This window comes from Chenopodium quinoa, unplaced genomic scaffold (assembly GCF_001683475.1).
Source record: "Chenopodium quinoa cultivar QQ74 unplaced genomic scaffold, ASM168347v1, whole genome shotgun sequence".
Lineage (NCBI taxonomy): Eukaryota > Viridiplantae > Streptophyta > Magnoliopsida > Caryophyllales > Amaranthaceae > Chenopodium > Chenopodium quinoa.
The window spans coordinates 34,905-58,253 of record NW_018743602.1 but is presented as its reverse complement, the minus strand read 5'-3'; the positions used below and the strand labels follow the sequence as shown (position 1 = coordinate 58,253).

At 36.8% G+C, this 23,349-nt stretch overlaps 1 protein-coding gene across 1 annotated transcript; it reads left to right on the top strand.

Annotated features, from left to right (window-relative positions):
* The first annotated feature begins 4,587 nt into the window (after positions 1-4,587).
* Positions 4,588-15,568, top strand: LOC110682860 (CASP-like protein 5B2). The gene is made up of 3 exons (XM_021859202.1): positions 4,588-5,122; positions 13,785-13,917; positions 15,170-15,568. The coding sequence occupies exons 1-3, from the start codon at positions 4,992-4,994 to the stop codon at positions 15,365-15,367; spliced, it is 462 nt and encodes a 153-aa protein (XP_021714894.1). The 5' UTR covers positions 4,588-4,991; the 3' UTR covers positions 15,368-15,568.
* The last annotated feature ends 7,781 nt before the right edge of the window (positions 15,569-23,349 follow it).

Below are 23,349 nucleotides of genomic sequence, written 5' to 3'. Positions count from 1 at the left end.
TCTAGGACGGCTGATCAGAGTCGTCAACCGCCCAGATCTCTTTTCTCTTCTTACTCTCTTCAACTTTCTTAACCGGCTAAGCTTGCCGACTCTCTTTTTTGTCAGACTTCTTGGAGTCCGACTGCTTGCTGATGGAGCAGAGCTCAGTTGCATGTATATAGGCTTCCGCCTCCCATCAGCGCTTCCTGGAGGGTGGCAACCCTCTTTCTGACGAGGTCAAACTCAAAAGTCGACTCGTCCTTCAGACCCTTGAAGAAGTCTGTATAAGCCACATCGTCAGACAGCCCTTGAATCTAGATTCTCACCAAATTGAACCGGCTGTCGTACGACCGTAGCCCTTCTCTGTCCCCCTGCTGCACTGCACCCAAGTCAAGACTTGTTTTCTTGGCACGGATATTCATAAAGAAGTTTGAAGCAAACACGAACGCAAGCGTCTTGAAGCTGTTGATGCAGCCGGCTTGCAAATTGTCGAACCATTGTTGGGTAATGCCCTTCAATGTAGCCGGGAAGCATCGACACCAGGTGGTGTCATCCAACCTCTGCAAGTACATGAGGTTGGTGTAGGCCATGAGGTGATCTTCAGGGTTGGTGGTACCATCATAAGTACCCACCAAAACATTTTTAACCTTGGCCAGCTGTGCTGCCTCGGTTATTTCCCTGGAGAACGCAGAAGGTTGTTCCCCAAGTTTTAGTAGACGGAGCTGCCAGTCCAAAGGTTGTACGTTTTGTGTCGCCTGACCCCCAAAGAGGGCCGGTTGCATGTAGGGTTGTCCATACGACATGTATGGCTGTTGAGGCACATACGGGACTGAATGGATCGTCTGAGGGCCAGTGTGGACGGAAGGGCTGTCTGACTGACTCTCTCGTACAGATTGAGAATACCTCATTGAAGTATTCTAGAAGCTTTCTGGGTAGGTCGACGTTGAAGCCGACTCAGACAGTTGCTGGTTTCTCTTCTGCTCGATTAGGAACCGGGATCAGAGTGTGTCTTCTTTGAGCCATCCGGCTGGACATGCCGGATGGCCTTCCTCTTCCCTTTCTCAGGGAATCAGATCTTGGTAAGATCGATCAAGGGTCGTTTTCCCTCCTTTGATTTAGGATGCGGAGTGAGCTCTTGGTCATTGATCGGTTTGTTCTTCTCAGAGGGGGAAGGTTTCTTGACCGACTGACCCCTGTTGGAGCCAGCCATCCTCTTGTTGATCAGGTCCTTTATCTCCCCCTTGAATCATGAGTCCGTCTCGAGTGACTAGGGTTGTGCCTTCCGCCACTTGGTATTGTCCAGACGGCTGTCCGGATGACTTACTTGGACTAGCTTGATCATCGCCCGTTCCCTTCTTTCCATGGGACAAGTGCGTCTGAGAGACCCATCCGCGGCCACATACGTTTCGACTTCAAGGTCGTCCTCACTGTCATGGTCAAAATAGACCTCTGCTTCGGTCGTAGGCCGTTTCTCATTAGGAGGCGGTACAGACTATTGTGAGGCAATCTTGGAGGTACTCTTCCCACAGACGACGCCAAATGTTTTGGGGTTTTATGTGTAACACCCCCGATTTACTAGCTAATAATAAACGAGAATTAAAGAAAAAAATAAACAACCTTTGAATAAAAACTGCAAGCATACACCTAAATCGGAGGTATTACCGCCACACTCAACAATTTGTCAAGTGCTAAGGCTTACAAAATCCCAATATTTACAACACAATAATCTAAGTGAGCTATTTATACAACTTTACAAACTTGTTATAAAATACTAATCGAAACACTTGAGCTCCTTTAGCTACGATTACTTGATTAACCTGTTTAGACAAACTTAACTGCTCACCATTAAGGACAAATTCCAAAATAGATCGTCGCAGGGCCACCATAAGAAAAAGACATGGTCGCAAACACAAGTAGCACAACAAACAAACACACACACACGTCAGCAAAAAGCTGAGTAATCACCACTGATCAAAATACAAAGAATAATAGAATAATTAATATAATTAACCCACTTAAAACATAGTAGTTCGAAACTACATTACACATATACACCTCAAGGGTAAAATAACTCCGTACTCAGAAAATAACCCCTGTCAAACTCAACCTCAAATAATAATAAGTCAAAATCAAGTTGTCACATAAAATTTATTACTTTAGTTAAGAAAGGAAAAGAGAATGCCAGTAAGCCGGGACTAGTCCCTGTCACCACCTACTTTACAGAGGGCCGCGCGTAACCCTTAATGGCCATAAATTAAACAGAATGTCCCTAGTGTGCACACCCCTCACTAATACCCATTGATTAGGAGGAAGACTAAACAGCAATATACATCAATTTAAACCAACTAGTAGCAACCATAACCACTAGTGGGCAACCTGTTCTTCACCCTTTCGGGTTTCATTTCCCTTCTTAATTAATGTACATTTAAATAGATTAAATTGTCCGATCACATTGCACATGAGTATTGCACAAAATCAATTTAATCCCAAGTAACAGTATTTCAATTTCAATATTATTAGAACATAGTCATTTAACATGACATAATAGTTACAACTCGTTTCCCAATAAGCCTTGGAGACCATCAATCACGTATAATCAATCATCCAAATTCCCAAGATTGTAATTTTATATAAAAAAAAAAACTGATACGATACCAATAATCAAATTTTCAAAAATACTATACTAGTACACAATTATAGAAAACTAGTATATAATATGATTCCATAATATCATACGGTAACACATCCATCACATATAATTACGTAAGCACATAGCTGACACACAATAATACGTTGTACAATCAATACAAACAATAAGTTATAATTAAACAATTTCAAAGATTAAGATTGGTGTGATTACATAAAATAAATAATACAATCAAATTATAATCAAACAATACCAAAAGATTGATAGTGTGATTACTTGATAATAGATTATAAACATACAACTAAAAAAAAAGAAGATTAAATTAGTGTGATTACGAAACAATATATTATAAATATACAACTCCAAGATTAATAAATTCGTGTGATTACCTTTCCAGCTAATTAATCGCACATACTACAGCCTCGACAAAAATAAATCGCCAATGTCTAGTAATTGACTTGCATCATGATGATAATGGAATCATGAGTATAAATTTGCTACTTGCATGCTCTGATGATCACGAATTGAAAGGGTTGACTTCAATTATTGAATACAATTACTCAAGATTTGCATGATTTTGATGATAGGCAAAAACTCACGGCCAAACCACAATATATGCAAATAAAGTTAATTAAAGAAATAAAAGGATAAATAAAAGTGACGGCTGATATATGTATATTTAAGGTTTTACAATAAAATATATTTAGTGGATTAAAGATAATTTTTATAGGATAACAAAAATAGAGTATAAAGTCGAATTTATAAAATAATTTAAAATATCATATTTTAGCCATAAAATATATCTGATAAAATCTTAAAATATTCGGGTATTACAATCTACCCTTCTTAAAACAAGTTTCGTCCCGAAACTTAAAAAGAAAAATTACGGGTATTACATTATGTGTCCCTCGGGAGAGTTACGTCACTAAGTCTAGACTCCGAGCGCCTGTACCTGCAAAACAACGGAGACTCCGGTTGGGTGGAGTTCCGCCTCCGACGATCAAGTAAGAACATGTACGGAGAATGTAAAAAAGTGCGAAAAGTAGAGTGGGATCTTCTCGGATTCCGAGATCAGGTGTTTTCTCTGAGGTGAGAGAATTTAGTGTTTTTCAATAAATGAATGTTGTTCCCAAAGTGGGGAAAATCTCCCGATTTATAGGGTCATTGGGATTCGTACCCCTGTCCTAGGTTACGGAAACATAGGACTGATGGGTTGCGCCGTTTTTTGGCAGTCTAGGGAATTGGGCCCTGAAGGCCGTCATTTTTACACTGATTGGGAGTGCCACGTGTCAGCTGAGGAGAGGTTCATTTTGAACCTCTCTAAAGGTGACACGTGTCACTCTCTTATTGGGCCACGTGGCCTGGGTATTTTTACCCAAAAGAAACCGAATAGAGGATCAGAGTCACACTTGAGGCTCTTTGTCTCCCGCAGAGAAAAAGATTGCTAAGAGGATTCACGCTTCAAAGGTTAATTCTAAACTATTTTGTGATCCTTTATTTGTATATGCATGAGATCCTGTTTAGTGTCTATCAATATGATTCATGAAATTTCGCTTAGAGTATCTAAAACCCTACAGATATAGATGGTTGTATTAGCTGGTTTACTAACTAGTTGTATTAAATGGTTTGACTAGTTGGTTATGTAAAAGTATCTGATCAATAATTCTTAATTGTTTATTTTTTTAATACATAAAATAACCAAAAAGTTAAATGTTCAATACACTACTCCCTTTTTTTATTTTTCAAAGCATCACTTGAGATTTTACGTTAATTATGTATAAGATTTATTTAATTTTTTTAACTAATTATATAGTAATTTTTTTTATATATAATAGATATAAATTTTTAATTTTTTTTATTTTAATAAATGTCAACAACTAATCATAAATCGATATGTACTCCGTATTTAAAATTAAAAATATAAAACAAGGTCACATTTTATAAGTACAATGCTTAAAAAACGTGAAAGAATAAACAACCCTCGTTAGCAAAACCAAACAAAGCCATAAACTACTCCATAGTTTTCTCTTTTAAAAGTTCCCCTTGCCTCCATGTGATCAGCTCACTGTCAGAGATTAAAATTACTGTTACAGTCGAAAAAAGCAGCCAAAAATCTAATTTCACCAGTTTTCCCTACTAATTTCTACATTTTCAATTGAATTTCTAGAACAAAATTCCCAAAATCTCGCATTTCCCCAGTAAGGAACCACTCTCACTTTTTCTGGTTGAGCAACGAGATTCAAGTATAGGTTTCTAGATTGTGGGAGAACCCAGATTATTTGGGGATGATGGATTTTGAAATCTAGGGCATTTTTTTTTCTTTTGGGTGAAGTATTGGAGAGTGAAAGATAGTCTGGGTGACGAGATGAAGGATGTGGTTGGAAGTCCAGGTACAAAGACTGGATTAATGTTAAGAATTGGGCAATGTGGATTTGCTGCTGCTTCCATTGCTTTTATGGTTTGTGCTGCTGGATTTGCTTCCTACACTGCTTTCTGGTAATACTTAATCTTCACTTTATGTTAATTTAGTATATTGTTGTTCTTGTTTTTTTATAATTTTGTTTTTATCATTTGTAAATGAATCTTAATCTTAGGGTTTACTATAACTTGATGTTTATTGCTGGTTTAAGTTAGTTTGTTATTTGAGAAATTTGTTTGATTTTACAAGGTGTGTTTGCATTGCGGAAATTATTTATTGTTTGTTGTTTGACGGGTGGGTTATGCCTACTAAGAGGAGGTATATTATTGGTTATGTTGTGTTAATGAAGTGTTTGAAGGTTTTGTACGGGAGTGATTTTCTTAAACTGTGTTAAGGCCTGTAATGCCATTGTTTTGTGCTTACCGTGGAGGTTGTGTTGTAGTGGAGGGAAATATTCCGGGGATAAATGTTGCGTTTCGTTTCTAAACCAATGGTGAAACTGAAGTTTACGAAATAATGTAGATGGTCCAGGCACCAGAGAATTCTCTTAGCAAATATAGACTAAAGAAAATTCTTAATGGAAAGAGAGGAGTAAAACATTGCAGTGTATTGGGCAGCAAGAAGCATTAAAACAGCTTCATAGCTCTAAATATCATCATTCACCATTTTACTCGACTTCACAGCTAGTTACATGCGATGGTTGTAGCAACGCCTTAGAGCTTGCATTTTAATGCATATGGGTTTAAGGCACCAATTCTTGTCTCCCATGTTTCTTGCTCCACCACATCAATTTCTGTCTCCTCATATTTCACTGATGTGCAAGGAATCAATATTTAGGGGAAGGGTATGTTAGTCATAGTCTATTAGTAGTAACTTGGGGAATAAGCTAAAGGTTTGTCAGGAGGGATTTTCTATAAATAGGTCTCATTAGGAGGAAAGAGGGGATGATGAATATTGAGTGGTTTGTCATTGGGAGAGAGTGAGCCTCTCGAAAGCTCATATTAAGAGAGAATCCACCTCTCGAAAGTGGTATTATCGCATGATTTACTGTAATTCTCATCTTAATACTATAATCAGAATTTTTCTTCTTATTTTCTGCCATTGTTAGTGCTTTAAGCCACCAGTTCCTAGCATGATCATGCCCCAATCTTCCTCTAAGTTCTTGTTTATTCCTATCGCGGAGCTCCAAGGTTGCCACCCTTGCTCTTGACTTTTACTTATGGCTTTCCATTTATATCTACTCTCCAATATATGATTAGTTTAATTTAATCACCGTAAAATATATGATTATGTAACTATATATTTAACATGGTTTAAGCTGTTTATAATTTTAAATAATGCAACCATACTCTATAAATTAGATTACTCATAATATCATCAGTATAGTTATTGTATCATTCAACCATTTTGTATTACAGATTTATAAGAACAGTAGCACATTTGAAAACACTTCCGAGACATTAGATAAGCAGAGTTAATGAATGAAGTACCAAACTGAAATTTGAAAATTTCCTTGGCTTTGTGTGGGTTCAGAGTTTCATTCTTTCAAAATATGTATGCCCTAAGTCTACTTTTATGGTAGGATGCTGTCGGTCAACTTCTTCCTTTTGCCTTTTGAATTCCAATTGGTAGGGCACTCTGGCAGCTCCATATAACATGAAAGTGTTGGTCCTGCTGTATATTGTACTATCGTTTCCTGTGATAAGGAACTAGCTCAGAGCTGATCAGCTACCATTTTGGTCACTTTTTTCCAGCAACAGAATCTCCAATCTTTGAGGTTCTTCTATGTTATCTGAATACTTTAATCTTTTAGTTCTGGGGTAAATTAGTCAAAACCTTAGTTCTGAAATAAATGATAAATTGTTCATATGCCAGTTACAGTAATGTAGAAATGCCACTGCTCGTCATCTTTGCCAGTTATGTCTTATCTTTCTTCATTTGTCTGCTCCTCTCATAATCTAATGATTTTTGTTGTTTTCTCCATAAAATTGCGCATACTGTATAGATTGATAGTTCACCACTCTGAACATTTTACATCTTAATATCACATACCTAAGTGATTTAGTGGGAAAGGGACCTACAAAGTGCCTTGCTCATTTGAGGAAGGGGGAGGGGTGAATTTGGTAAACCTCACTATTTCATTTGTATAATGTGGACATATCAATTAATTTGTGTTCCTTGCATTCTACCTTGAGTAAAATTTATCCCATATTATCTCTTGTTTCGTTACTCTTGATTGATTCAATCAAAGCCTTAGTCCCATAAGTGGGGTCGGCTATATGAACCAAAAGTGACTATTCTGTATAGTCATCCACAAAAATCTTCCCTTTCCATCCCTTATGATCAAATGCCCCATTCTCATCCAAATCCATATGCTTCATATCCTTCTCAACTCCTTCCAACAAAGTTATTTTTAATCTCCTTTTCCCTCGTTTAACCCCTCCATGGTCCTACTCTTCCACTCTTCGTACCGGTGCACCCTTGGGCTCCATCTTACATGTCCGACCAACGCATACGATTTTCTCTTAATTTGTCTGCAATGCCTGCAACACCAACTTTCTTGCGAATAACCTCATTTCTGATTCTATCTCTTAGAGTGTTCCCGCACAATCATCTTAACATGTGCATTTTTGTAACCTCCATCTTCTTATTGTGCTCATACTTAGAATGCTTTGGTCACATAACACTCCCGTGACCTCTCTCCATTTAAGCCACCCCGACTTAATCCCGTGGGCCACGTCTTGATCAATGCCACCATTTTTCTAGATGATCGACCCAAGATATTTAAAAATTCACTCATGGTCAAGTCCTTTTTGTCCAAGCTCACTACATCATCGCTTGTCCCCATGTGTGTACCTAAGCGGCATACCAAATATTCAATTTTACTCCGACTTAGCTTAAACCCTCTAAATTTCTAACCTTTGCCTCTATTGCTCCTATTCAGCATTAACTCCATCTTTAGTTTCATCCACCAAAACAATATCATCAGTAAACAACATACACCATCTTTACTATTGATTAATGTGGCTGTAGAATCTAATGCAACTACCTCATCTCCACCACCATGGGGCATAAATTCCCATTGGTATCCACATAATAGAACTTGATCTTATGAGGTATTTATCCCATCATACAATACTTGTACTGTATATTCCCATCTTAAGCCTCTGACCATATACTGCATTTCATTATTCTGCCTACTATTGTGCATGATTGACTCTTGGTAAGCAAAAAATTTTATTTTTTTTTATTTTTTGTTTTTTTTTGGGTAACAATTGTCACACTTTTGATTGTTTTGGTGTATAAGTCAGAGTTCTACTTCGTTATCTAAATTCAAATTCCAGAGTTTGTCTTAGTTCAACACAACTTTAGACTCTGAAATATGAGGCTCTCTATGAAATTCTAGCTTATCACTGAAGCACTCACTTATCTCATCAAGCAAAGTCATGCTGTCACATAAAAAGCATTTGTCACAGATTTTTGTCGAGGATTGACTGGACTCAAAGTTAATTCTGGTTTAATAGTCAAAATGTATGTAGTAGAATTTTTTTGTCCTTGAAGCATCTCCATAGGTACACATTATAACTTATAAGCCTCATTTAGGATCCCAGGGCAATGAAAACAAAGTAAAGATTCTTATTTTTGAGGTACTTCCTGAAATTTCTTAAGAAATGTATGACTTCTGTTATGAATTTCTCCGGATTGAAACCAAATTGAATGCGTTATATATAAGTAGGAAACTTCACATGAATAATACCGATTATGAGTGTTTTGACATATTAATCTCTACTATGGCATGGGTGTTTACTTTCTCAAATGAATTGATGACCTTCATTAACTGATCTAGCAGGTCACTTGGCCATGTGGCGTTATGTGATTAGCCTTTTTTTTTTTAAAAAAATTATATTCTTAGAAAGTCAGTCCCTAAGGCCATAACTCCTCTCTTTCTCTCGTAGTTCTCCCTCAGTTTTTGCTTGAAAATTGACCAAGGCATTGCTTCACTTCCGTTTGCTCGACGCCAGATTCCATCTTTTCTTGTACTGTGGCTACTGCACTGTGCCACTTGTACTCCTGCTCAGCTTCTGTCATTGTCACTCACTAACTCATGCATCCAGATTAATTAGCAACTAGCAAGGTGCCGCGTGTTAGTTGATTGGCTACCGCCAATTGCTGCACACAAAGCAACAATAGTGCAATGATCTCCTCCTATCTTAACACGCCCTTTGTCTACAAATAATCCTCATGTAAACAATTTCAATATATCCACAAAAACTCTTCCTATTAGTCTATTACTTAAAATAGAAAAATTTCTTCCTTAGTACATGGAAAGTAGACCCCTACCCTAATTCTCTCTCTCACACTATTATTCCACTTTAATAAATTCGTTAATATATGCGTGCCAAAGCCTAACATGAAGATTTTACATGGACAGGGAGTATATTGTTAAAGTTTGTCGAACATAGTTTGTTTTATCTTTTTTCTTGATATTGTAGTGATTGGTTTTGTAATGCGAGTAGAAATCTAGCAGATTTTTTAATATTAGAATTGTATAAGTTATCTTCTTTGTTGCAAAATTACTTATTAATGTGTTGGAATTATCTCATGTTTGCAGATTGCAAAAAGTTTTTAATGATAACATTTGAATGAGGAAAATGAAATTTGTTTAGCAATACTCGAGTGTTTAAGCAACTATTGTTGACCTTCTGATTTTGTACTTTATTTTGCGTTAATAAAGAGGTAGAAGCTTGATGTAGGAAAATGAGATCAGGGAAGATGGAGGTTCTTGAGTTGAGGCGGTAAGGTTAAAAGTTGAGTTAAATGACTAGGCTGGGGGTGCAGTTGTGGTTTGGTTAGCAGGGAAAGGAAGGAGGTGGCTGGGAAAAGAAGGGGAGAGAGAAGGGGAGGAGTTTTTTTTAAAAAAAATAGAGAAAAAGAAATGTAACAGTTGACCAAGTAACCGGTAACCCCGGTTCCTATGGGAAGGAACTTCCCATTGTTGGGATTATACTAGACTAACTAGTATTTGGCATTATACTAGAATAACCCAAAGTTGAGGTTTTTCATTGAAAATTCCATTGTATCCTTTCTCATTGAGCTTCTTCCATGATTTCTGTTTATTTGGCAAACTTCAATTTATCATAAAAGTTATTTGAACTTTGAATTACATTCTGATTTTGTACACCTTCATGTTCAATTTATACTCAATAGTTTGAATTATCCAATATCAACTTTCCAAACTTAATAAAATAAGAATATAATACTTATATTTAGCATTTCAACATCATTTGACATTGTTATGAACAACTGTGAGCTCATCCTAAGAACATTACTTGCATGTAATAAATAAAACATGCTTGTATAATACATTGAATAAGAAAACCAGAACTTTATTAATAAATTAGAACATGCTTGTAAATAAATGTAACAAGAAACCCAGAATTTTATATACCAAAAATGTTTATTAAAAATTGAACGTGATTATGTCTATTGTATAAGCCAAGGGTGAGCAAATGCTGTCCACATGAAATGTCTAAATTGACCTTTTGCACTTGATATCTAATTTAAAATTATGGAATGAAAAAAATCTCTTTTTAAGGCAAGAAATTGAAAACCTTATAAACAATACAATTTCAATGATGGAAATTTTGTGAACCACCACCTTTTAGTTTGCCATTGCCGTTAATTATTACCTTATAAGGTGTTTTTTTAATATATATATATATATATATATATATATATATATATATATATATATATATATTCTGTGAACAGCTACCTTTGTTAGATTTTTTTTTTTTGAGTATCACTACCTATTAATGGCAGAAGTTACCAATATTCGTTTGTGGGCCTCGCTTTTCCTTTTCTTTAACTAATCTTTGCGATATATCTCCTTATCCAATCATGACACCCTAATTGTATCCAATGAACTAACCATGATGTTATATTTCAAGATTTAATACCCAATTTGCAAGCCACAAATCTTAGATGTATTGATTAAACTCATTCCATCCCTATGATATTCATATTAAGCTAATTGGAACTTCAAATTCCTTACTTACCCTTATTTTTTCTAATTTTGGTGCATAATTTGAGTAATTCTAAGCATTTTAAGGGATTAAAGTCTAATTTTTGTAAGGGTTCCATTAAAAATTATCCCCAAAATTTACCCTTACTCTTAAATAACAATTAGGGTTTCAATTTAGGGGTAAAACAACAAGCTTTAAAGTTAGAATTTCAATTTGGAGAATATATTAATCAAAGTTAGTATTAGGTTGGTTAATGGTTGTAATTAAGGGCATTGTGATTAGCCAAAAGAGGAAAGAGGAAGAAGATAAGGTAAACGATTAAAAAGTTATTTGTAATGGAGGGAAAAGGGAAAATTGGAGTCTCAAAAACAAATTTTTTGTAAAGGTTTTCCGTCAAAACGTAGTGGTACTCAAACTTTAATTCAAATAAAGGAGTTCCTTACAAAAAGAAACTTAAAAAGGTTGTTTTTCACAAAATTGACAAACTAAAAGGTAGTAGTTATGAAGCAATTTCGTAGATAGCTTTAAATTCCTGAAAATTTTGGAGTTATAATGACATATGTCGAGTGAATGTTCTTGTAGTTTTGTGGTAAAGGTGGTATTGACTCTAGATTTGGTGTTTCTCTTGTTTCTTATCCATTTTTTTGCAAACACATTTTACATTTATAAAATCATGTTTGTTTTTTAAACGAGTCCAAGGAAAGACATATGAATCGGGTCCAATTGATGTTCATGGTTTTGGATTCTATGCTATAAGACAAATGCTATAGAACTTGTCATTTTACGAAAATGTATTTGATGTTTAACTGTCAAAGAAATTAATAAGGATATTTTTATTGAAGGGGCGAGGGGTGGGGGTGGGAAAAAAGGGTGGGGGGGGGATAATATTTTCTGTGAAAGTGCGTAAGTATTGACATGAAGTTAAAATGTAGATTGTACATGTTTCTTTTTTTTAGCTTCTTTGATTTGTGTTTGTTCTCTCACTTGTGAACTTCCATGGGTTACTGCAAACTCATTACCTATTTATGCCTTTCACTACCCATTTCGTTGTGTTCAATGATATCTTCTTAACTTTATCATAGGTTATGTGGAAGTTCATAAGTAGTGTCATCAAATTAAAATGTGGATTGTATTTGTTTCTTTATTTTGCTCTTGTGATTTGTGCCTGTCTTCTCACCTGTGAACTTTCATAAACTGCTGCTAGATCTTACCTGCCTTTCACTCTCGATTTTGTTGTGTCCAATTGTTTCTTCTTAACTCTATGATAGGCTTGGTGTTAGTTAAATGATTGTTTTGGCAAAAAAATGACTTTCTGGGCTTTGATGGGCTGCTCGTGGGCCTTGAATTTGGGCCTTGTGTTGACCTGCAAAATGAACTTCGAGCCCTGACGGTGGAGGCAGACCCACGCCTAAGTTAGATGCCAAAGTGAATATTTGAGAGTGTTTAAGGGAGAGAGGAGTGTGGTCCTCTTAGGAGTAAGATTGACCTCCTTTTACCTCTGCCCTAAGAAGGGTACTTATAGTGGTACATGGAAGGGCAATGATGGGCCCTAATAGCCTAATAGTGTATTTGTCTTATATGGACCTTTTGAGGCCTTTGGTGCCCTTTGTGCCTATAAGGGTAAGATTAGCTTAGGCTAAAATGGGTAGGACCATTTTAGTACCCGAACAATTATAGTATGTTATTAGGATTTCACAAGTTTCTGTGTAAAACGTAACCTGAGATGGCTTGACAGTGCTCCACTTTTACTCCCATCGATATATTCTGCCTCAATGCCTCAGGATTCTAAGGAATTTGAATTTTTTCGTGTTATATAAAGAATTTCCCTTACACTTGAAAGTATTCAGCTAGTTTCTCTGCCTTTGTCATCCTTGCTGTTTGATGTTTACTCAATTCATGGCGTCATGGAGTATTAGTATAGGAGCAAATTCAAAGGGCAGGTTTTCCCCCTTGAAGAAAGAGCTTAGAAATTGAAGCTCTCTTAAGCCCATCTGTAGACTCATTCCCATGCAGAGGTAGCCACCCAGTCAACCCAAATTATCACTTAGATAGAATGATCACAAGTCCAGGCACAAGCAAACTGATTGTGATAGTAAAATGGAGACAAAAAGCTAATATTCATTTAAAGTCTGTTTTGTAGTCTTAAAATAGGGATAAAGGGAGTAGATGTCAAGATCAGGTAGCTGTTGATAATTTGACATTATCATGACTGCAGCATTTGGTGGAATTTCATCCCTTGTTGAGAGGTTGCATTCTCTTTTAGTTTCTTTCTTTTACTATCAACTTTTGTGTTAGAAATTTTCAACCACAAATATAGCTCTAAGAGTGTACTGCTTTACTTGATCTTTACACATTTTATATGTAGACTATTTGTATGTATGGGATGAAAATATACTGCAGTGCAAGGGCTTCATGTAAACTAGAGGCATATAATAGGTCTTTAGATTAAATGTTTGACCAGCTGAAGTTATGTGCTATTAGCTTGTGTAGTAGACATCTTCATGCATCTTCCATCTGCCTTGTTTGCTGGTTTAATTGTGCATAGTTTTCAGTAGGAGCTGGAAACTCCAATTACTACTTTATTTATTTATTTATTTATTTTTATTATTTTGTGAATCCTGCCTAAAAGGATGCGTTGTTTTCCCTCTCTTTAATTTTTGCAGCTTTGGATATGTTTGCTTTGAATCATTCTAATCAATATCTTTTGGTTTAGCTATTTGATTGCATCTATGGGGCTTCAAGTGCTATGGAGCTTTGGACTTGCTTGTCTGGATGTCTATGCCCTGAAGATAAAGAGAGACCTTCAGAGCCCTGTCTTAGTGAGCCTATTTGTTGTTGGCGACTGGGTACGTATTCAGTAAACTTTATTTATTTATTTATTTTTTACATTATGTGCCTTTACCATGCTTAGGCTAGGCATTTGTGCTTTCCAAACAGGAATTGACATACTTTATATTTGAGAGGCCATTTTCTTTTTTTTGGGGACCTGCTGGAGGCTTAAGTGAATCTGAATATTGTGTTATGATTATATAGGATACTGACAGCATTAGTGTTTCTTGGGAACTTTGTTTCATATAAACACAATTTTTTAGTCACGGTGAGATATATGTACTGAAGAGCATAATCTGGTGCCAATGGGGGAAAGGAAGCAACAACAGAATGAATATTGGTGATACTAGCTGGCATCGATGAAGATTTTCAATAATACTATTTGTGGCAATAAGTGATAATGTTGCTGAAATAGGGGCATTCAGTATCTAAGCAGGTAGTATTTAAAAATGGGAGTTTTTCATGGCAGTCATAAGATTCCGTTTATTTGAATTGGAAGGAGTATTTACAATTTTGCCTCAAATACCCGTGTCGGACCCTCGACACTCGGACATCACTTGGACACTTCATTTTAGCTCAAAATCATAGAATTTTTTCACAAAATAGACGAGTCATAGGCTTTAATTTTGGTTTACCCAAAAAGGAATACAGGCTTTATTTGTATAAATATGTTTTTTTGAAGTCGTTTATTAAAAATATTTTTCACTTAAACAATATAATTAGTTGTTTTTAATACCAGTAGAAAAATAATTTAAAGGCTCGAATCTAGTGGGTTGTGGTCTGCTTAAATTGTGAATGCCAAAGGTTTATTTTTTGTGGTTCTTGCTGATTTGTTTTAAATTTTTTTATAATTATTACTATTTTTTCTTTTCTTTTTTTTCTTCTTTTTTACCCTTTTTTATTTTTATTTTTATTTTTTTTTATGATTTGTGTATCTGTTTCTACTTTCCTGTGACTTCATTAAACCTTCACTTGACTTATAGTTGAGGAAAAGTATGTTTGTTAGTGGTTAAAAAGTTAGCATAAATTTCATATTCGCAAGTTTTAATTTAGTGATTTAACCAGTTATCCTTTCGCTGGGAGCTGGTCATATCATCTCTGAGCTCATATACTACCTACGTTTCTTTTCAATTGCAACAAAGGAATTTTTTGTCTCACGAATAATACCCCTTTGTTGCAATTAATAAGAAATCAAGGTAGTAATTGTATTAGGCATTAGGCTGTGTAATTTTATTCACTATGACTCATTAAGTAGAAATTTGACACCAGGTAACAGCTACTTTATCACTCGCTGCCGCATGCTCATCAGCAGGAATTGTGGTTTTGTATTCCAATGATCTTAGCCTCTGCAGGTCAGAACATCTGCCGTGTTCCAAGTACCAGTTGTCTGTAACGTTTGCCTTCATCACCTGGTTTCTTATTGCCTTGTCTTCATATCTGATGTTATGGATTTTGGCTTCTGTCTGAAATCTAAATTGACCATATGACAACAGCTTGTGACATGAGTCCAATTCTCTTCTATCTAATGTGTAAATGTGCCCCTTTTTTCACTCTTATTTTTATCCTTATCCTCCAGTGTATGCTTCTGAGTTTTGACACCTTATTAAGGTGATTTTATAAGCATTGATTTGAAATGACAAAAAATATTTCCGATGCTTTCATTAGAGAGATCTCTGCTGTCTTATTGTTGTTAGTGATTTACCTTACTGCATATTAATATTCTGTAAATGACTGCTTCTGCACTTTTTTTGTTTGGCATACATGCATAATTTGGTTCCTGGCCATGTTTGCTGTTGTTAATAGTAAGCATACTCATGCTTAAAATTTTGGATTCAGATTCTAGTTTCTTATGTACAGAGCGCAAAGTTATCTGCTGGGTTTTTGTTGTGCAATAACTTTTAAATAAAGTTGAGTTTTAATAAAACTAGTCATTTACATTTATGCATACATGTGCTGATGTGCATCTAAGTATGAATACTGATATAAAATAGCGTTTGAAAATACTACTCCCTCCGTTTAGTATTAGTTGCTACACTTTCCATTTTCAGCCGGTTCATATTAGTTGCAACACTACTATATTTGAAAAGGACCCACCATTATTTTATAATTTCTCTATCCCACTAACCCCACTTTCACAAATATTTTATTATTTCTCTTTCCTACCAACCCCACCCACACTACTTTTTTTTTTTTTTTATTATTTCTATCTCTTACTAATAATACTTTATATTATAAGCCTATAAGCTTAGTCTATATTTTTCTTAAAGTATAAGCCAAGCCTACTGTTGCAACTAATGCGAAAGGAAAGGAGTATATTCTTTATAATTCAAGTTGACAAATTTTTGGCAATAACATAAAAATGTGATTATTGTTTTTTAAAATCAAATATATATTTATACATTATTATTATTTTTTATATATTAAAAAGCGTACTTAAAATTGTTTATGTGCCACGTAGCATTGCGCTACATCATCATTAACCAGCATTGTGCAACGTCACCACTACCATTGCCACATTTAGTCCATATCATTATTGATGAGAAAACAAACATCCTACAAGATTCGAACAATGAACCTCATGAATATAAGTATTGCAGTCTTATCTGGAGTAGGTGATCACCTCTATTAAGACAGTGGTCTCTCACGATGTGAAGTCTAGTGTTGTCCTCTACCACTACTTCACTTAGGGGCTATTTGGTTGAATTTCTTGGAATGGGTTGGAATGAATTTAGAATCAATTCCATGGTTTTATTTGTTTGGTTGGGCTATTTAAGTATGGAATCTCATACCTGTGTGATTTTAACTCTATCCCATTCCATTGGAATCTTATACCCACCTCCCCCCTAAGGATTCATAATCCATACTATTACTTAAGTATGAGAATCCATTCCATCATGATTAAACCAAACAACTTTAGATTGGTATGGGATATAGAATCCATATCACCCAAGTATGAGAGTCCATACCAATCCATTCCAGTTTAGTGAACCAAACGACCTAAGGTTTCCTTTGATGAGAAGCGGCAGACGCTGCCCATTCCAGTTTCTTCTAGTTCCCATTTTAAAGTCCTTAGCTACTCAAAGTGGCGTACAATAGTTTGAAGTGCATAATTGCCCTTCTTGAGTTTGAAAGTCATATGGGGGGAATGAATTTGCAAGGGTCTATGGGAAATATCTAGTTTCCAATTCTCCACTTTGAATACCAATGTCAACTCTTCAAGTGAACCATTTCGTCATCACTTTTGTAGGATGCCACATTGTTCGTGCGGGTGTAAAGCGTAGTCAAGGTCCCGGTGATTTACATGATTTTTTGTGTTTATACCCCCGTTTTACCTTTTATAATCTTACACTTCTTCATTTTTCTCACGTGTTAATATGAGCCTTTTTTTTTTGTTATTTTTTTTTTGCAAATAAAATTTTTATTACCATAATAGAACGGTTACAACTTACAAAGGCTAAGCTGTAACAAGCAAAGCACCCAAAACACCAAAGACCTGAGACAGGCCAAACACACCCCAAATAGTTCCAATCCAAACCAAGCCACCTTCTAGGAAGGGTTCAAGGAAGGACAAGAACTAGCAAACTGGACTCAAGCTTCTTAGCCACCTTCTAGGAAGGGTTCCAAGAAACAATAAACAGGAAAAGAAAACAAACTACAACAGACCATTACATAATCAAAAGACTTACTACAATTACACCTATAAGCGCTGCAGGCTTGCAATCTCCTGTGAACATCATAGAGTTTCTTTCCAACCAGATACTATACACAGTTTCAGAAAAACACATAGCAGCTATTTTGTTCCTTGCAGTTGGTCTTCTGCAGCATCTAGCAATCCACTGCATTTCTTCAGACAAATCAAGAACAGGTCTAGAAAGACCAAGCAGCTGCAGCACTACAAACCAAATATCTCTAGAGTAAGCACAATCAAAGAACAAATGCTCAACACTTTCATTAACAAAAAAAGCACAATGGGTCACAAGGAATATGCCGAGACAACAATCTGTCCTTAATTACCAACTATTCATCAAAGCTAGCCAGGTAATAAACAAGCTTTTAGGAGAAGCTTGATTATTACAAATGATTCTTTTCCAAGTAACTCTAGAGCTTTGGGGCCTGATACAGTTTCTTAATACTATACAGTTTCTTGATGCTCATTTTGCCATTTGCAGTAATATTATCCCAACCACCAATGTCATTGATTATCTACCTGCAAGACATGATCTTTTTCAGTAACCATGAGGATTTCTTTGGAATAGCAGCAGTCCAGAAGTCCTTATTAGCAAAATAATAAATGTGAACCCATTTAACCCACAAATTATCAGATTTGTGAGCCATATCCCAAAGAATCTTAGCAATAACAGCTTTATTCCCGTTTCAAGATAAGTAATGTTCCAGCCACCACAAGACTTAGGTAAACACATAGATTTCCAAGGAACTAGAGCTTTCTTGGAAGGATTACTCTTCCCAGAATATGAGCCTTAATTTAAGTTGACCTAAGGAAGCCATAAAGCAAAGAAACAAAGGAGCAAAAAATAAAGGAAAGTAGAAAAGATGATTTTATAATGCGACCCTCAACTTCAAACAACAATATCTTATTCACCATATAGAATTTTCAAGTGATACAAATTGTAGATGAAATTAGAGTCCAAGAGCTTTCCAATGATAGTTTATAAGCCCAAATTGACCGAGAAATGAAGAGGTTATAGGCGCTTGGAATTAGATTTTCCGGAAGAGGAGTGACTGCTCCGCCAAACCTTATTGCACCCACTAGTCTGCGTTGAGCGCCCACTCCACAAGAGCACATGCTAACAAATAAGGTAGGTGGAGTAATTTCTCCACAAATGAGTAGCGCCAGCTCCATTGGGATTTATCAGTGGAATATTATGTGCATCGTCTTTTCGTACATTGGGGGCTTTCTTGGGACTTATATATATATATACCCAAAGCTCTTGTAATTAATGGTTTTTTTTTTTCGAGATTTAGACCTCTTAGAATATATGTTAGGGTTTAGAGAGTAGATTAGCTTAGTTTTAGAGAAAGAAAGTAGCTAGATTTTCACAAATCTTCATTGTTGCACATTCAAGCTTTCAAGTTCTTCATGTTTTTCAACCCAAATCTTCAATTGTTTAGTAAATTCTTCTTCCTTTACTCTTATTTACTTACTTTCTTTAGTTTAATCCTCGTTCTTAACTTGCTAATTGTTTTGTTAATTAGTTGTTACTCATAGTTTGGTGCTGGTTTATTTGCTCTTAATGTCTAGTTTGATTGTTTTAATTGTTGATTTCTACTTGTTTTCCATGGGTATTTCTCCTCTTTTAGGCTAAGTCTTTAACTAGGGGAGAGGATGAAGGGGCAGTGATTATATAGTATGGTTAATGGTCCTTACTTATAATTAATTGCCTAATTAGAGGAATTAGGTGAAGGGTTTGTTGGGTTTTGTGGTGTCCGACACCGCGCAGAAACAAAACCCGATAATCGGATCGTATGCATAATAATTACAACATAAACAAAAGCATGCAAATAAACAAAAAACACAAACACAAGAGAAGAGAGAGAAAGAATACTCACCCTAGAAGCGTGCTTTGCTCAACCGATAAGCTCGGACTTGAAAGCTTCAAGTTCCGCTAGTGCGAAAACCTCCGACGGCTCATACCCTCGCTACCGAACAGTAACCGGCCCCTACCTCGTAGCTTAGACGAGGCTAGACCAAAATAATTTAGAGTTTACAAAAAACTGTTTTCTCGCTTTTGGAGATCCCTTAGAGTTCACCAACTCAAGTGTATTTTCCAATACCCAATGATTGGTATTTATAGGGAAATGTTCCCAAGAATTCCCATCATCTTTCAATGTGGGATAGTTGGTAAAAAGGCAAAATAAGATTTAATTTAATTTTAAATCTAATTAAAAAGCTAAAACAATCACCAAACAACAAGTGGCACAAGGAGAGCAAGGGGTTAGGTGAGGACCACATGGGAGGACCACACCTCCCTTGCTCCCCAAGCCATCCCTCACAAATGGCCAGGTGCAATAGGAAGCCGCCAAGTGGCAACCCACCTTGGGCACCAAGGCAGCCATGCTGGCGCACGAGCCCTCGGCTGGGCTGCTAGTTAGGCCTTCCCGCAACAGCAAGCAACGAACACGCGGGCTGCTTGTTGCTGGGCGCTGTTGATGTGTCGCGCACTAAGCTTAGTGCTAGCAGCAGCAGCAGCTCGCTAGAGCGAATGCCTGGGCGTGCTAGCCCGGCTAGCTAGCGCTAGCAGCAGCTAGCAAGGCCTAGCGCGCTAGCTTGCGGATGGCCTTGCTAACACTGCTAGCACGCGAGCTCGACCAGCAAGCCCCAGCCAGCACCCTTATGGACTGCTGGGCTTGCGGCCTTGCTTGCAACTATGGCTAGCAACCATATATAGCCTAGCCCTCGCTTGGCTAGGCCAATACGAGGCTACGACTATATTTTGACTGATTTTTTTCGTCTAGTCGATTCATAAATTTGACTCGACTTTTGACGCTCTTAGTTCATAAAATCTCTATTGACTTATTTAATCCTTCAGATTAATTCGTCGCTTCGGTTCGGGTACATGATTGGGTGTGACCCAAATGGTTCAATCAAGATTAAGTTGTAATATTAATTATACATTAATATTATTGATCGGAAGCGGCCTTCAGCTAGGCATTCCGATCACTTGATGTCACTGAATAATTAGCTTTTTTAATTAATTCCGAACCCTCTATCGGAATATTACACTTGTTCGAAGGACACCATTCCTTTCAATCTCCCACTTGTCCTTCGTGCTGTTAGTGTATAGCCTTTTTCCTATGTCACTTAATGTCTCTTCATGAATTATAAGGTAAGATTCTTCGTCATCCTTATTATGTCCAGATTCTCGATTTCCGAGTTCGACTGTCAATAAGCAGATGATTTCTAAAATCCAAATGAGCACGGCCATGCATTTTCACAGTCTCGCTCTTCGAGAGGCCTTGTAAACAACAAAGATATGTTCCCTACTATTAATAAGAGGACATTCCCAGTCTTGCATTGTTAGCTTCCCTTACTAAGAGGCCCTAGCAGCCCGAGTGTTGCCTTTATAATCCCCTTGTACGGTAGACGTTTGACAACATCAAAACGGACTAGTAGTCAAACAAGAGAACTTACAATACTCATGGTCGAGGAAAAAGGTTCTGATAGCCATAATGAGTAATATACTTATGAAGATTGTCAAATCTCTTAAAGTATTCTCATAGGTCGATCCGGTATAGTTCCAAAGTAATACTTATGCAAATGATTTATGACAATCATGTCCTTGTAGCATAAGAAACGGTGCTGTAAATCATACTACACACTAATCTCACGTGGTCATTAGTCGTCCAACTTTCAAATGACTCTGACCATTGTCAACAGCTGTTTGTAAAGCACTTTGATTGTCAGTTTTGTCAGTTTGATTTTATTGCTCATCTTCTCGGAACTTCATCAAGTTTAATTTTCCTCCCACTTGTCATTTTGGAAAGATGCTCCTTTTCCAAAAAGACACCATCTCGAGCAACAAAAACTTTGTTCTCAGATTGGTTGTAGAAGTAATACCCATTTGATTATTTTGGATATCCCACAAAGAAACATTTGTCAGGTTTTGGTGCAAGCTTGTCGGACATGAGTCTTTTGACATATGCTTCGTAACCCCAAATCATAAGAAAAGACAACCGTGGAGGTTTCTTCATCCATAATTCATATAGAGTCATTTCGACAGCTTTTGACGGAGTTCGGTTCGGTGTAAGTGCCGCGGTTAGAAGTGCGTGTCCCCAGAAAGAGATAGGAAGATCGCTAAGACCCATCATTGATCAAACCATGTCTAACATAGTTCGATTTCTCCTCTCGGACACTCCGTTCCATTGTAGGGTTCCAGGAGGTGTCAGTTATGAGAGAATACCATGTTCTTTCAGATGATCGTCGAATTCGTAGCTCAAATACTCGCCACCTCGATCTGATAGAAGTGCTTTGATTTTCTTGCCAAGCTGATTTTCTACTTCACTCTAAAATTCTTTGAATTTCTCAAAAGATTCAAATTTGTGCGACATAAGGTAGACATAGCCATATCTACCATAGTCGTTCGTGAATGTGATAAAATAGCGATAACCATTTCTTGCGGTTGTGCTCATTGGTCCACATACATCCGTGTGTATGAGGATAAATAAGTCACTAGCCCTTTCTCCCAACTTGGAGAATGGCTGCTTTATCATCTTGCCTAGTGAGCATCCTTCGCAGTTTTCAAACGAATCTAAGTCGAATGAATCAAGAATCCCTTCATGAAGAAGTATCTTGATGCATTTGATGTTAATATGGCTAAGACGACAATGCCACAAGTAGGTTTGATTCGACACCACGGTTTTAGCCCTTTTGGTGGTATCATTAACATTATAAACCTGTTTGTCTAGTGAAAGCACATAAAGACCATTTTCTAAATGTGTCGTACCATATAAAACATTATCAAGATAAAATGAACAACTATTGTCTATTATCTGAAATTCAAAACCTTTGGCGTAGAACACCGAAATTGAAATAATGTTTTTGGTAATGTTTGGAACATGAAAACAATCTTCAAGTTCTAAAACAAGCCAGGAGGGCAAAGACAAACTAAGTTTCCCAACGGATACGACAGCAATCCTTGCTCCATTGCTGACCCGGAGTTGCACTTCAACCTTCACTAGCCTCCTACTTTTCCTTAGTCCCTGAGCATTGGAACAAAGGTGTGAGCTACATCCAGTATCTAATACCCATGATGCTTTGCTAGTAAAGTTAAGGTCTATAATAAAAATACCTGATCTAGAAGCAACGGTGCCGTTCTTCTTATCTTCCTTGAACTTGAGGCAATCTCATTTCCAATGTCCCTTCTTCTTGCAGTAGAAACATTCGGAATCGGATTGAGAAGAGGCTACCTTCTTTTCCTTGTTGCCCTTGGTAGCTTTTGACTTAGGCGGAAAGGTCTTCTTACCCTTCCCCTTAAAGCCTTTCTTCTTGCCTGAGCGCTTGAATGGCTTGCCCTTCTTGACCATAAGCATATCATGCTTCCCCTCATCCTTGAGCATTTGCTCGGCTTGGTTCAACTTTCCATAAAGCTCGATGAGGGTTTTCTCCATGCTGTGCATATTATAGTTTATCTTGAATTGATCATAGCCTTTCTGCAGCGAGTGGAATATAATGTCAATTTCCATCTTGGTTGAATACCCACCATCAAGCCTTTCCATGTTCTCAAATAATCCGATCATTTTAAGTACATGTGGGCTGACCGGCTCTCCTTTCTTAAGCTTGCTCTCAAGGATCTGCCTGTGGGTCTCAAACCGCTTTGTTCGGGCCTGCTCTTGGAACATGTACTGAAGTTCAGAAATGATCTCAAATGCCGTCTCCTTTCCAAAGAAGGTCTTTTGGAGATCCAAAGACAGTGTGGCCAACATGATGCATT

Coding starts and splice junctions, on each gene's coding strand:
- LOC110682860 (XM_021859202.1), top strand. CDS start 4,992: ATGAAGGATGTGGTTGGAAGTCCAGGTACAAAGACTGGATTAATGTTA. Junction 5,123..13,784: donor GCTTCCTACACTGCTTTCTG/GTAATACTTAAT, acceptor CTTTTGGTTTAG/CTATTTGATTGCATCTATGG. Junction 13,918..15,169: donor TATTTGTTGTTGGCGACTGG/GTACGTATTCAG, acceptor ATTTGACACCAG/GTAACAGCTACTTTATCACT.